Raw genomic sequence first — 15,149 nt, forward strand, 5'->3', positions numbered from 1 at the left:
ATGATCAGAATGAAACTTGCAACTCAATGTAGAGTGAAATAGAAGTGAATCTGAATGGCTCTTCAGAAGTGAATCATACTGGCTCTTCTAAATAATAAACATGTCATGTGAACCACCCTATATATTTTTTATGGCATCTGTTCATATCTTAATTTAATTTTCTCAGCCACCCTAAGGAGCATTAGTTCTGTCTGAAAGGTGAGGAAGTCCAGATCTGCTAAAGTTTTACCCAGCATCCTCTTTTATCTTTGATCTAAAAGGAGTTTTGTAGAGGCAGAGGTAGTTGTAAGGGCTGGGCACAGCATAACACAAAGGAAAAAGCACCAGAGTTGGAAGAAATGACACAGTTTCCAGATTTGGCCTGGCCACTGACTGTGTGCTCTTGGACATGTTACCTTGCGAGTGTGGGTCCAGTGATTTGGATTTTCAAACTTTTACCAGAGAATGTAGGAGAGTCTTAATTTCTGACCATATAACCCAATAGGATACCAGAATATGTCTCCTAGCAGTAATTCTGCACTCAGAAGGAGTTCTCCTGGAAAACTAGATCCTTTCTACAGGGTATGCCTCCCCAGTTCAGCTCTACCACAGCTCTGACAAATGCTGCAATGAGATAGAATTTATATTCAAATTCCTGTGATGTGAAGTACTTAGAAATGGAAGCATTAGGAATTTCCAACCTGCCTCAGCCCTGAGTTTTGAAAACTTCATTCTGTTCAGTTTGTAAGCCATGGAGCTTCTGTAGCTATGATATTCTCTGGGTAGCCAGGATATACTCTGAGGATGCTGACTCAGAAAGCAGACACATATTTGGGATATTTGGCTTTCATGGTTGGGTAGGAAGAGTTACAGGCTCTTAATAGGGGAGTAGGAGGGAGGAAGGGCATCAGGTATCAACTCTTTCTATATCACAATTTTGTCCAAGGCCCTCAACAGTAGCTTCTCATCTTCTTCGTCAAGAGAGGAGAAATGGGGGATTTTAGATCCCCTAAATGGGCCCCACTAAAAAAAAAATCAAGATTTACACAACAGTTGATTAGAGAAACAGAAGGACAGTTCAAGGAAGGAGTGGGCAGAGGGATACAAGTAGAGTTGCCAGCAGTGCCTTGGGGAAGATGTCATTGTCATTACACCTGCTGAGGTTTCTTGTCTTTGAACTAGTATGATAACCCATCATCTCATCCTGCTTGTCTGTCCACTTCCTGCTCAGTTATTTTCCACATTAGTTTCTTGAGTTCCCCCAAAAGACCTGCCAACAATAAATGGTTTTCTGTGGGAATCAAAAATGCGTTGACTGCTAAGTAGACACAGTATAGCTACAAACTCCAGAAAGAAAGGACCCTTTCATTATCTAGTTGCTGGTGCTGGCTCTGGGAGTTACCTAGCTTTCATTTGGAGAGCCCCTAATTATGCAACATTCTCACTGGACAATAAGACACAGGTTAGTCTTAGGCAAATAAATAGCACATATTGAGCAATCTTCTAGAAGCTTATCAGTTGGATTCCTAAATGGTACAGGAAAATGGAAGCCTGTGAAGATGTGATAGGGGATCGTCCATGTCACCCACAATGGAAAATATGAACATTGGAAGAATTTCCTATTCTAAACATTGTGCAGTTTAAAATACACTCTCTGGAGACTCTCTTGAATGTACAGGCTTATGGCTGCTATTTATAGTGGCTGATGTGTACTTTACCAAGATTTTTATTCCAACAAAGGAACTGTATGTGATGTAGGGAGTTATTAAAATGGAAAATAAACTCTCACATTTTAACTTAGTCAATTGGTACTAACCTCAAATGCAACGTCAGATCTCACTAATCTGTACTAACTAGAAGAAAGGCCGTATAAATTCTGGAATATTTTAAAAGAAATTGAGTTTTGAAACTATGTTTGAACATACTTGCTGACTTCTACGAGGTGAAAAAAACATTAGAAACTTGTTTAAGAACTGCATACATGAAAATGATTTACAGTTAGCAAATTAAACTTTTAAAAATAAGCGAATGTTTCCAAAGTCCTTTAAAAATTACATTCTTACAAAACTGCTGATGAACATTGCTTAGTAGATAGCACACTAGTGAAAAGAACTGATCAGATTCACAAAGTATGCACATTATTCCTTTTTAACCTCATTCACAGATAAATGAAAATCTAGTTATACAGCCACTACGTCATTCCAATATGCTCATGTATCATCTCCAATGGTACTTTCTTGTAATACTGCTAAGGAGCATTGGAATAATAAAGGTCAAGAATTTCCTTAGAAGACTTCAAAGCAATTGAGATAGATTTCCTTTGACTAAGAATTTGGAATAGTCTGTAACATTCCTGTGTGCCATTCCCACTTGACTGACCAAATGAAGGCTACAAACGCAGATCTCTTATATTTGGCTGGTCAGTGAGAAAACCAATGGGCAGAACATAGATTCAATATATGTATTTGATATGCTTTGTTACATTTTCATTTGATTTTGATGAGAATTCTTTGTTTGTAGAGAATTCTTGGTTTGTAATACTTCTCCAAGGTTCCTTACACAGCAGAAAGACCCTTTTGATCCTGTGTTTAGAGAGGCAAACTTCTTGTGCTCTCAGGGAACAGAGGCTTCCCATTCACACCTTCAGTTGACTCTGGAGAGAATCTTTGGAATGCTCTGGATCACAAGGTGCTAGAAAGACTAGTACCTAATTCATATTTTCTTATTTAGAATTTTAGTTAAAAATAAATGAATTATGGGGTGCCTGGGTGGTTCAGTCCATTAAGCACCCCACTCTTGATCTCAGGGTGGTAAGTTCAAGCCTTGCTTTGGGCTCTATGCCCATCATGGAGCCTACATTAAAAGACAAATTATTCAGAATATTAATTATTTCTGTAGATGGAGAAGCAAGGGGGTGGGATTAGAGAGGGATTTCAGTGGTAACAGAAATGTCCTAGATGCTAAGCTCAGTGATAAGTTTATAATATATGCACTATAATGATTTACAACTTCTATATACATTACATAATATAATTTTGCCTGTATCAGCTTTTTCAAAATTAAAATGAATAAAATCACAAATTTAGAAAAAAATGATTAAGAATTATTTTGTGAAAAATGGGTACATACTTTCTTTACATTATTAGTATAGTATTTATATATGTGGTTGAGAGGCCTTTGGTTACTAAAACCACAATTATGTAATATGAAAAAAAAGTGATAATTCCATAAGGCAAAAGAAAATTATTTAAAATAGATGATTAGGGCAGTCTGCGTAGCTCGGTGGTTTAGCGCTGCCTTCAGCCCAGGGCCTGATCCTGGAGCCCCAGGATCGAGTCCCACGTCAGGCTCCTTGCATGGAACCTGCTTTTCCCTCTGCCTGTGTGTCTGCCTCTCTCTCTCTCTCTCTCTGTCATGAATAAATAAATAAACAAAATCTTTAAAAAAATAAATAAAAATAAAATAGATAATTAATTAAATATTAGATATATGACTTTAAAAAAAAAAGACCCCACTATATAAGTTACCAAACTATCCTGTATTTTTATCTTAATTTAAAACCAGTAGGGAAAATGAATGTTAGAAATAAGGAGGTAGATTTTCTTTTCTGTGTGGAGATTTCATATCCATTTCTCCCATAACTTTCAAGGTAGGTGCTAAAACAGATTTGAAACAGAGTGAAGATTCGATCAAAATGTCTGAAGACATGGGAACTATGCACAGTCAGTGATTCTTGGGGACATGACCCAGAGATGGCTTTCCTGACAGCTCCTTCCTTACTCTGTCCTCTAGCCAGCTAAAAAATAGCAACAACAGATTGTGAGTACTGAGCACCAGCCAAATATTCACATATATTCTTGTTTTTTATTTTTTCTACCTACTTACCATTTATCTTTCTGTCATCTATCCATCTAGTGCTTTATAATCTACGTGAAATCTTATGAGCTGCTATGATGGCCATTTTTCTGATGAGAAAATGGGATTAGAGAGGCTAAGGGTTATTCTTGGTAACCTTGCTAGGATTCAAACCCAAGTCGGAGCAATTCTGTTTCCTGGAGGGCATCAGGTCTGTGTCCCCCTCCAATTTGCTCCATCCTCTCCAAAGACCGTAGTAACAAAAATAAAGCACGAAATCTTCCTTAAGGAATCAAATCAGGGGGATCCCTGGGTGGCTCAGTGGTTTCGCACCTGCCTTCAGCCCAGGGCCTGATCCTGGAGTCCTGGGATCGAGTCCCATGTCGGGCTCCCTGCATGGAGCCTGCTTCTCTCTCTCTCTCTCTCTCTCTCTCTCTCTCTCTCTGTCTCTCTCTCTATCATAAATAAATAAAAATAAATCTTTAAAAAAAAAGGAATCAAATCAGTTTTTGTCTTTTACATATTTAGTGAGAAAAATCCTTTGAGGAGTTTGAGTTGCTAAATGAAACTGCTAAGGATGAAGAAATCCTACATGATAATTTAGTGTCACAATTAAGCTTTGCTTAAAGAAACCTTGCCAAGATAATATATGCCAAACAGAAGAATTCTAAAATTGACGGCAGATAGGGTTCTATTTGCAAAATCAACAGGTTTTTTTTTTTTTTCCTTCTCGACTTGGCAAACTTGGGTTCCCAGTTCTTAACAATTAGTTGTTTTCATTCTGCCTCTCCACTTCTCTTCCTTTGCTTTTCATTTTACTTCCCACGAAGTAATCTGACCTAATCCCCTTTTATTTAGAAATATTATCCACAAATCGTTTTCAAATTAAAAAAACTCCACTCTGCGTGCAATACATTCTAGCATATATATTTTCCCAGAAGTATGCTCAACTGTCCTAATCAGTAGCCAGAGCATTTGTTACAGACAGCTCCATTTATCCAGGGAGATGAATAAGTGCACACTGCAAGAAGGCTCTGCTTCAGCTTTGGCTGGGTGATTCTGAGAAGATTGGCACCCCTAGACTTAAGTTTCTTCATAGTAAAATAAAGCTTTTAAAATTCATTAGATCAGGGATTCTTGGCCCACAGTTTCATAGGCCCCCAGGAGGTCTGTGGATGGAGGTCCATTACACCACTGAAAGTAAGAGCCAAGTTTTATGGGTGCATATGTGCATTTTTCTTGGAGGAGGGTCTACAGCTTTCTTCAAAGACTCAAAGTAGTGTGTGGTCCAAAAATGAAAAAGTAACATTCCATTGCAGAAGATTATCTATAAGGTCAGTGACAGCTGCGAGCTTTTATGAGCGATGATGTGACTATGTCCCTGTCCTAATGGTGACTATAGTCTTATTGAGAAAAATCTAAAGAAAAGCCAAGAGCAGTGATGCCAATGGCTTTCTTTGGCTTTAGGGGGAAAACTTGACCTTTGGTTCTATTTTTCTATGAAATGGGAATAACACAGAAGAGTTTTAGAGGGCCAAGAAAACAATGACCGTGTCTACACACATAAGCAATTTACCCGAATAAGCATAAAGAACAGTTCAATTAGACCCAATAGCCTCATTTACAGTTTGTTTCTTTGAATGATTTCTTCCCCCTGTCTTAAGGAGTTATTTTGGCATCGTAGAGATGATGGACCTTCAGCCAAGACAACCAGCTGAAACATGAAAAATTCCATTGATCATCTGTTACAGTAGAAAGGTTTTGAGGTTTGGGGCACACAGAACTGGACTGCACTCCCTAGCTGTAAGAAGTTGGACATGTTACCTAATGTTTCTGACCTACAGACTCCTCAGCTGTAAAATAGGAACAATAATATCCAGGTCTGCTATAGACTAAATGTTTGTTGCCCTCCCCCCGCATTCACATGTAGACACCTAACACTCAGTGTGATGGTGCTTAGAGCTGGGGATTTAGGTCATTAGGATGGCACCTTCATGAATGAGTTGAGTGCCCTTTATAAAAGAGATCTTAGAGAACACCCCTGCTCCTCCCACCACGTGAGGACAGAGCAAGAGGGCAGCTGTCTATGAACCAGGAAGCAGAACCTCACAGATACCAATTCTGCTGGCACCTTGATTTTAGACTTCCCCACCTCCAGAAATGCTTCTGTTGTTTACAAGCCAGCCCTCCAATCTATACTATTCAGCCTAAGCAAACTATCTAAGGACATGGGGTTGTTTTAACAGTTAAATTATATAAGCTATAGAGAGTGCATCACCTAACTGGCATTTGGTTGATGCTAAACAAATGATGGTTCCTTCTTTACAACACTAGATGAGAAATTTGGTTGACATGATTTTCCATTTGAGAACCATTTTTTGCTGAACTGAACTCTTTCGGAAAAATTCTGAGTTCCGTTTTACATACTTAATGTTTTAAATAAAAGACATATTGTTAATGAATTAAAAAATTAACCACATGGCTACAGTATGTGATTTTATTTATTTTATTTCATTTGTGCAGTAGACTTAGATGTGGCCAAAAGATTAAATTCTTTCCCAGCCTCAACAGAAACATGTAAGCAAGGGTTCAGATTCAGTGCAGGAAAGAAGCTTTGTAGTAAGAATGTGGCAAATCATGAATGAACTGACACAAATAAAGATTCAAATTCAGTAAAATATTATTTTGTGCCAAAGGCTTACTAAAACATTAATATGATTTTTAAAAAAGATTTTATTTATTTGAGAGAGAGAGAGAGAGATAGCAAGAGAGAGCACGAGCAGAGGGGAGAGGGAGAAGCAGACTCCCTACTGAGCCTGGAGCCTGACTCAGGGTTCAATCTCAAGACCCTGGATCATGACCTGAGCTGAAGACAGACACTTAATCGACTGAGCCACCCAGGCGCCCTCACTAATATGGTTTTAATAGTAACATCTAACATTTGTTGAGCATATACTATGCACCAGACTTTGTGTTAATTTCTCTACACAGGTTGACTAGTTTAATCTCCACAACCACAATGAGACAGTATAATTATCCCCATTTTCATACATAAAGAAATAGAAGCAAAAGATAAGTTTCAGCAATTTGTTACAAGGCCACCCAACTAGTAGTTGTCAAGGTCAGGATTTGAACCCAGGTCTATCAGACTTTGTCACCCATATGCTTAAATAACACATCATCCTGCCTTTCCTGAAGTGACTAAAGACTGATAAATTGTGTCACACACACAGACTATAAAGAAAAATTCACTATTTAAACTGTTAAATGTACTGACTTATATATACATATTTCAATTTTTTTCCTAGGAAGGAACCTATGAGTCAGCATTAGAGGTCCTCAAGAATCTAGATTTGCATTGTACACTTGAAACTAATAGAATATTGTATGTTAATTATACTTGAATAAAAACATATTAAAGTGGTGTTTTTAAAAGATTTTTTAAAAAGATTTTTATTTATTTATTCATGAGAGACACACAGAGAGGCATAGACATAGGCAGAGGGAGAAGCAGATTCCCCATGGGAAGCCTGATGCAGAACTCGATCCTGGGACCCCAGGATCATGACCTGAGCCAAAGGCAGATGCTCAACCACTGAGCCACTTAGGCATCCCAATTAAAGCGTTTTTTAAAAGAATCTAGATATTCAAGTTCTGTTGAATGACCATCATGTTGGGTAGATCCTAGACTCTTGATGCCCTTCTGGTCACCTTAAAGTAGGATACTTTTAGCAGCAGAGGAATTATGAGGTTAGTGGAGACTGGTCCAAGTAGGCCATCTTTACCGTTTATAACCTGACCATTTATGAACTGACAGGCAATAAATAATGTCTATTTAGAGTGAGAGAGAACAAGAGAGGGAGGATTGATTCTTCACATGGCTGGACACAAATAAATAAAGAAAGATCTCTTAGGTGAAAATTATCTATCTCATTTTGTCCATGCCCCTACATTCAAGTTGGGCTGACCCTAACCAATATCAAATATATAAAAACCTTACAGAAATAGTTTAAAATCTGTTTCAATTGAACTACTTGAAAAAACCCTTTTAACTTAAAGCAAAAATGAAGAGATAGATCCTAACACTTTTTTTTTTGCCCCTTGGAGTAACCAATTTTCAGAGAGAACTGCAGCATAGTTTTGAGCCAATTTAGCTGCTCTAATAATTTAGACCATTTCAAAGGAATATTTTACTTAATTTCCTAATGAGAAATGATTTTCTGATTACAGAAAAACAAAAGCTGCGTTTAAAAGATTTCAACTTAAAATGTCAAGGTCATAACTCTAAGGGTTGTAAATAAAAGTGTTTTTGTGTATGGATGTTGTAGAACCATGGATTGACTACACTATTAAATCTTGCAAAACGTTTTAGTGACAGAGTTCTGGGTGGGAACTACTTAGACTCAGTGGATTTTAAAAAACTGTTTTTCTACTACAGTAAAAATATTTACTTTCAAATGTCTAATCATCGGTATATTTCAGAGGCTCGTAAAGATGTATGAATGATGACAACAGCAACAGTGTTTTCATTCCCTTTATTTATGTCTAAGAGCCTCTGAATCTGATAACACCGCTCTACAATAGGGGCCTTTCTTCTGATCAGAAAGAGAAACTCAATGTTGGATGTGGAAAGCCTGAGCTGGGAATGCAATGAGTTCACGTCTTGAGAACTGAGGGAGCTGCTTGTTGTGGGAACAAGCCCAGGAAGGGGAAGAGTGTGACCCATTGACGATCTCGTGGAGAAAACATCACTGAGGGTTCTCAGCAGATAAACCCAAGCTCATGTAAAAGAGGAGCTCAACCTGAACTGGTGTTGGCTCCTTCTGGCTGGGGCAACACAGTCCTTATTCAGACCTTGATACCTGTCACCTCCACTCAAAATTCATCACTCAGTAGCAAATTACTGTTCTTCATCTTGCCTAAGGTTCTTATAGCCTCTTAGAAGCACAGAAGGAAAATCTTCATATTTTTTATCTTGTTTTGTTTTGTGGTAAATGTATAAGAGCGTCCTGAATTCTTTGTGTGTTACAGAGAATCAAATTAGATAACTACAGTGATAGTGAAGAGTGATGTTTATTTGAGTAACACTCAATAGACAAAAATGGTCATTCCAAAGGTGATTATGTAATAAACACTAGATGAATAGTACTGTATTAATACTTTGCTGTATTACCTCTTTGTTTCCCCACAAGAACTCTATAAGGGGGATCCCTGGGTGGCGCAGCGGTTTAGCGCCTGCCTTTGGCCCAGGGTGTGATCTTGGAGACCCAGGATCGAATCCCACATCGGGCTCCTGGTGCATGGAGCCTGCTTCTCCCTCTGCCTATGTCTCCGCCTCTCTCTCTCTCTCTCTGTGACTATCATAAATAAATAAAAATTAAAAAAAAAAAGAACTCTATAAGGTGAGTATTATCTCCCCTATTTAACAGAGGAGAAAACAAGGTTAGAAATATCAAATATTGTTTAGGCTCGCATAGCTAATAAGTGGCAGACCTGAGAGTTGACAGCCCAGCCCACGCCCTTAACTGCTAAGATCTACTGTCTCCCACTGTTGTGCCTTCCCATGTCTCTTCCTTTGTGTAGAACATATACGTTCTATTCAGATATACCTCATGCTGGTGCTGTGATCAGTCTATCTTTACTAGATACAGGTGAAAAGTTTAGCATTTTTTTTCTACTGCTACTTTCTATTTGAGTAGGAAGAGAGTTGAATTTGACCCCTTTGAAAGTATTTCCTCTTCCCCATTTTTCCCCTTGTAATGTATGTATTCCCTGATGATACAAAAGCACCTGCATAAATAATCCAGGGTAAGATGGATTACGTACACGGATGGGAGGAGAAATAGAAACACATGAATCAAGATGTGTTAATGAAGATGTACATAGACTAGGGTGAAATATATTAAAATGTATTGAAAATATAGAGACAAAGGCAGAGAGGGATTGAAATAAAAGATAGCTATAGAAAGGGAAGCAGAAAATACCCATTAATTTTTTTAAATCTCATGCTATAGGTGAAGAATATTAAAGAACAAAACTATCATTTGTTCAAATAGGCAACTGATTTAAAAATCCAGTTTAATTTGAGATGTGTACAAATAGTATCTTTTACTTAGAAACAATGCATTTAGAATTTTCATTGATTACTTGCCAAATTTATTTTATCTACTGAATCTTTCTCCCCCCGTTGCTCAGGATTGCTCTGAAGTTACTAATCCACCAAGGATGTGAGCTTCATGACTATTGGGACACTGCCTGGCCTGGTGGCCACTCATACTCCTGATTCAGTGTAGTATCTTGCACTTTATAGATAATCAATACATTTCTTTTTGATGATCAAATGAAGTCCCTGCTTTTACCAAATCTAAAGACATCACCATAAGGACTCAAGAGTGATAGCCAAATGAAGGACAAGGTGAATAACAATATGATGCACAGGCTAATGGTAGGACAGGGAAGGATGTGTTTGATTGACTAGGTTCACAGTCTAGGTTATGGAAAGCCACATGACCTGAAATGCACTAGAGGACAACCTGCAGAATGAGGTAGGTGTATGACAGTCTCAGGGCATGTGTGACGCAGTGAGAACATGCCAGTCGCAAACCCCAGAAAGCCAGCACGGTACAAAGTGTATGGTTAGCTTTTTAAACAGCCTCTTAAATTTATTCTGAGGAATGAAATGTATAAGAATCTGGCTTGTTTTAATTTGTGGTTATAACATCTGGTAAGAGTACGAGTTTTAAATTATTTATCATTGCAAAATAGAACTGCACCTGCTACTCAAGCTCAATAACAACTAATTGAAAAAACAGGGTATTTTTATTTGGAAAGACTTAGGTACAAGAAGTGGAAATCAACTGACTTTCTCTTCTCTGTGTTGTCCCTTTCCTCACACTGTATGCAGGGATATAGCACACAATGGGCATAGTTCATCTTTAATAAGTATCAATGAATAGCAGGGTATAAATTATACTTGAGGATATAAATATGTAGTTTATTTTTTTAAGATTTTATTTATTTATTCACGAGGGACACACACACACACACAGAAAGACAGAGAGAGAGAGAGAAGCAGAGGGAGAAGCAGGCTCCACGCAGGGAGCCTGATATGGGGTTCGATCACGGGACTCCAGGATCACGCCCTGGGCTGAAGGCAGGTGCTAAACCACTGAGCCACCCAGGGATCCCAATATGTAGTTTCTTGATCCACACTTGGTTTTGTACAGGTTGAAAAGCATTAAGCATACTTTTCTCAAGTCTGTCTTTCTGTTGTTCTGTGCTTGATGCCCAAAATAGGGCTTGGAACAGAGTAGATGCCCAACAGAAATTGGCTGAAAGTGTGAATGAATGAATCTGCAGCTCTGAGCCTTGGCGCCACTCTATTTTTACTAATTTACTCCACCAGCATTCCTGATCTGGGTTGAGTCCTTTCTTTTTGTTCCCTAAATCCAAAGGAAAGTTAGGTCTTCTCCAGTCTGGCCCCAGGGAATTATGCGTAAGGCCATAGGGTCACATTTTCCAAAATGGAAAATGCTTTATTGTTTTGAATAAAGTAATATAGACCATTATATTTTTAAAAGTTAGACTATATCAAAAGTAAAATGAACTTAAAAATGACCATCAGTCCCCCAGAGAAAAGACCAACTCCTGCTACAGATGAGGAAGCCATGGTCTAAAGATAAAGGAAGAGGGATTTGCCCAGGGTCTTCCAAGTCCTTTATCTTCAGATCAAAACCACAAATTTGGATGTCCTTGATTTCTGGTTCTGACCATCTATTTCCTGTACACACCCTTAACTTTACCATCATAGTTGGCTGGACCATAAAACTTGCCCTTCACTTTCCATAAGTGATCAGATTTTACAAAATCCTAAAGAGGGAGGATGGACTTACTTAACACATCCTGGAATAAAAAAACTATATAGAAAGTTCATCTTAAAACAGGAAAAGATGATCGGTACAAAGGTAGAGAGGTACTTAAGTACTTCTTTCAAAAAAGGAAGAAAGGAAGAAAGGAAGAAAGGAAGAAAGAAAGAAAGAAAGAAAGAAAGAAAGAAAGAAAGAAAGAAAGAAAGAAAAGAAAAGAAAAGAAAAGAAAAGAAAAGAAAAGAAAAGAAAAGAAAGAAAAGAAAAGAAAAGAAAAGGGACCAGATGGAACATAATATCCCAAAAGAATTAATACAGACAGAAATGTAAATTTAAAAGGTTAGGATAAATTTGTGTATATTTATTTTAGATGATTAAGGGTACCCAACTAAGTTTCACTTAGTACATTTCTTTAATGATTGACTTTAAAGGAAGACATGTCCTACTACACAAAATAGAAAACTGGAAGGAAGGAACCATATAGGTGTGTAGAAAATTCTTAGGCAAAATTCTGGTTCTAAAGAAACTGAGTTTATTCAGTGTAATTACAGTATGGCTCTAACCACAGCAATGTGGTAGTACCATTCCTTCACATCTACTCCCCATCTCCCTCCTTGCTAGAAGGCAAAGACACTGGAGATACTGATGGTGTCTGATGCCCAATTTTCTGTACTCATTCCTGAGTCCCTCTAGCTCCACGCTCTGGCCTGGTCTGTTTTTTTTTTGGATAAAGATATTTTATTGACTTTCAGTTGGATCTGAGGCCATATAACACATCACAGAGAAGAGTAAGAGGTTTGTCCCACTGGGCCTGGATATTGCTTATAAGGTGGTGATGTCCACTCAACATGGATGCTCTCCTCGGTTCTCCCCATCTCCCTGACACCTTTGTCTCCTCTGATGGTTTCTGTTGTCTTTATGACCTCTCACTCTCTCTACACTTGTTTTCTTGACACTATCATTACCATCCACCTTCAGCTTTTGTATAACCAGCCCCACACTGGATATGCCCTAACTTATCCTCTAATAATAATTTCTTTCCCTTTCTGAACAAAGACAGAGCATTTCTATCTCCAATTGCCTGGAGAGAATCTCCATTTGGATGTGGTTTCTCCCTGAATTAAATACTTCCCCCTGGCCATGTACACTCAAGAATGGAATGAGTTTCTCCATCTAGGACATGAAGTTTCCAGCTCCTCAGACTTACTTTCTTTGGAATTATCTTTGAGTTTCTCCCTTTCCTGAAAGGTTGGCTAATTTTCCCTCTAAAACTCTCATACTTGATCCTCATTTCCATATTTGCTGCCCTGATTCAGGCCCTCATTACCATATACTCACTCTTCCCACACTCTAGTGCACTGTAGATCACTTTCTTCAAGCATCTTATCACCTACGGCTCCCCTGATAAGTCTCTGTCTATTGCCCTGTGTGGGAAATAGGAACACCCAAGATGTGTGAGTCCAACTCATTCCTCATTGAGTGATAGGTTTTCTACACCAGGATTCTTGTTTCCACCTGTGATATTTGCTGGTGTCATTCCCTCCCTGAGATGGCTTTCCTTTTACTCTTCATCACTGTTACAACATCCTCCATGGCCTATCACTTTCAAGGAGCTTTTTCTGACTGGTTTCATCGCTGGAAGATGACTGCCTTTCCTTGGCATCGATGTTTAGTTCTGGCTGTCTATATGGCTCTGTTGTTGTTTCTTATTTGCTTAGTTAATGAAAATGGTTAAAAAACAAAAACAACGACTGCTAGCATTTATGGAAGCATATCTGCCATGTGCCAGGTACTGGCTAGGCCAGTTACAAAGTTCAACAATCTCCACAACCACCACACAGATTCTGTAGCTATTATGCCTGCTTTGCAAATAAGCAAACTGTGGCTTAGGGGGAAGTCACTTGCTCATGGCCACACAACTCATTGAGGCAGAGCAGAGACTTGAGCCCACAGAGCCCAGGTACCAGTCACGGTGTCACATGTATGTACATTGTCATCCCATGAATGGCGGCCTACTCTGACCAGGTTAATCAAAGGCGGTAATTTTACTTTCTTTTGTGTTCCTCATATACATATATCAAGCTTGTGTCCTCACCAACTTTGGTTATAGGTGTAAGTTTCCTGTTCTGTACTGCAGGATCGCTAAGGGATCACCTTACTGCCATCTTTTCATCTGTGCATTAACATTGGTGTGAGGCAAAATCAGTTTGATTGTAAGATCATCGTGCACTACTTTTCTTCCTGTGAATGCCTACTCTATCTGATTTGAGCCACATTACATGCCACTGTCCATTTTACAAGATGTATTTATGCCCCGTGCTTCATTCATATAATTGTTTTACTTCCCCAACCTGCCCTTGAACTCACCACGACAGATGCCTCACACAACAGAACAGCTTCCAACTAGACTCAGAATCTCTATTAACTATTAACCTTTAATATGTGGATTACTGAATTTGGCTACTTTTCTAATATGAATAAAGATTTGTCACAAGATCCATCTGGGACTTATTGCCTTTTTATTTTTAGACCAAAGACTCCCATTTCCTAGTTGGTTTCAATAGTCAGCGTTTGTCATTTTTCCTGTCATTTCAATATTATAACTGCTTTTTAAACTTTCATCCACACATTGCCTTTGTCATTTAAAAATTCTAGTATGAAAGGCTCCTGATTTAATGCAACTCTTTGATTCTTCCAGAATCTCTCTTTTCCTTGATGTTGGTTTTCTTTTATTTTTTTAATGCACAATTTAGAGTCATAACAGGAAAATTTTCCATAACTATTTTTGCAAAAACAGTTTAGTGTGCAATAGACTTGGCCCTTAGACTGATGATCTTTGAAGCCTGAAACCAGCATTGTTAATAACAGAACACAAACACCATTCAACTTAGATCCTTACCTTTCTGCTTCGAGACGCATTTCTTCCCGCTTTTGCCTCCTAAGTTCTCTGCGACGTTCAAAATCATCCATGGTGTGGCTTCAGGTCTAGAGAGACAGGAGAATCTGGACCTAGCAGGGAGGAGGTAGGTCAATATCATAGATGAATCTAAGTATTGTTTCCCATGAAACACTTTCACCTTTGGCTCCCCACCATCCCCACCATCCCCACCATTGTTTCACCCTCTCTTTTCTTCTTTGCTCTGAAGAAAAACACCTTAGAAGACTGGCAAGGTAGCCAGTGATCAGCTTCTGACTCCTGAGCTGAGTCCTTCGCGTGTTAAATTTAGTCTCATTCATGAAATTATTAGGGACAAATAAGTAAGATCCCAGGATTACAGTTCAAAATAAATAAATAAAAACCTCAGGAGACAGAAAGACTCTGAAGATCTAAAATACTGGTAAGATTGCTGAAGAGCTACTGAATGATTTTGTTCTTTATAACTTGCTTGAGCCACAGACAAAAGTTAAGAAAAAGTGAACAAAGAAAGAGGAAAAGAGAAAAAAAGTGTG

The 15,149-nt window shown here is 38.4% G+C and overlaps 1 protein-coding gene across 1 annotated transcript in view; it reads right to left on the bottom strand.

Annotated features, from left to right (window-relative positions):
• CALD1 (caldesmon 1) overlaps positions 1–15,149 on the bottom strand; it is a 188,550-nt gene that overhangs the window by 87,495 nt on the left and 85,906 nt on the right. Inside the window, 1 exon segment of the mRNA XM_038559477.1 lies at positions 14,599–14,708. Within this exon segment, the coding sequence (XP_038415405.1) occupies positions 14,599–14,669 (71 nt within the window). The 5' untranslated portion in view covers positions 14,670–14,708.

The sequence above is a fragment of the Canis lupus genome, chromosome 16, assembly GCF_011100685.1.
Source record: "Canis lupus familiaris isolate Mischka breed German Shepherd chromosome 16, alternate assembly UU_Cfam_GSD_1.0, whole genome shotgun sequence".
Lineage (NCBI taxonomy): Eukaryota > Metazoa > Chordata > Mammalia > Carnivora > Canidae > Canis > Canis lupus.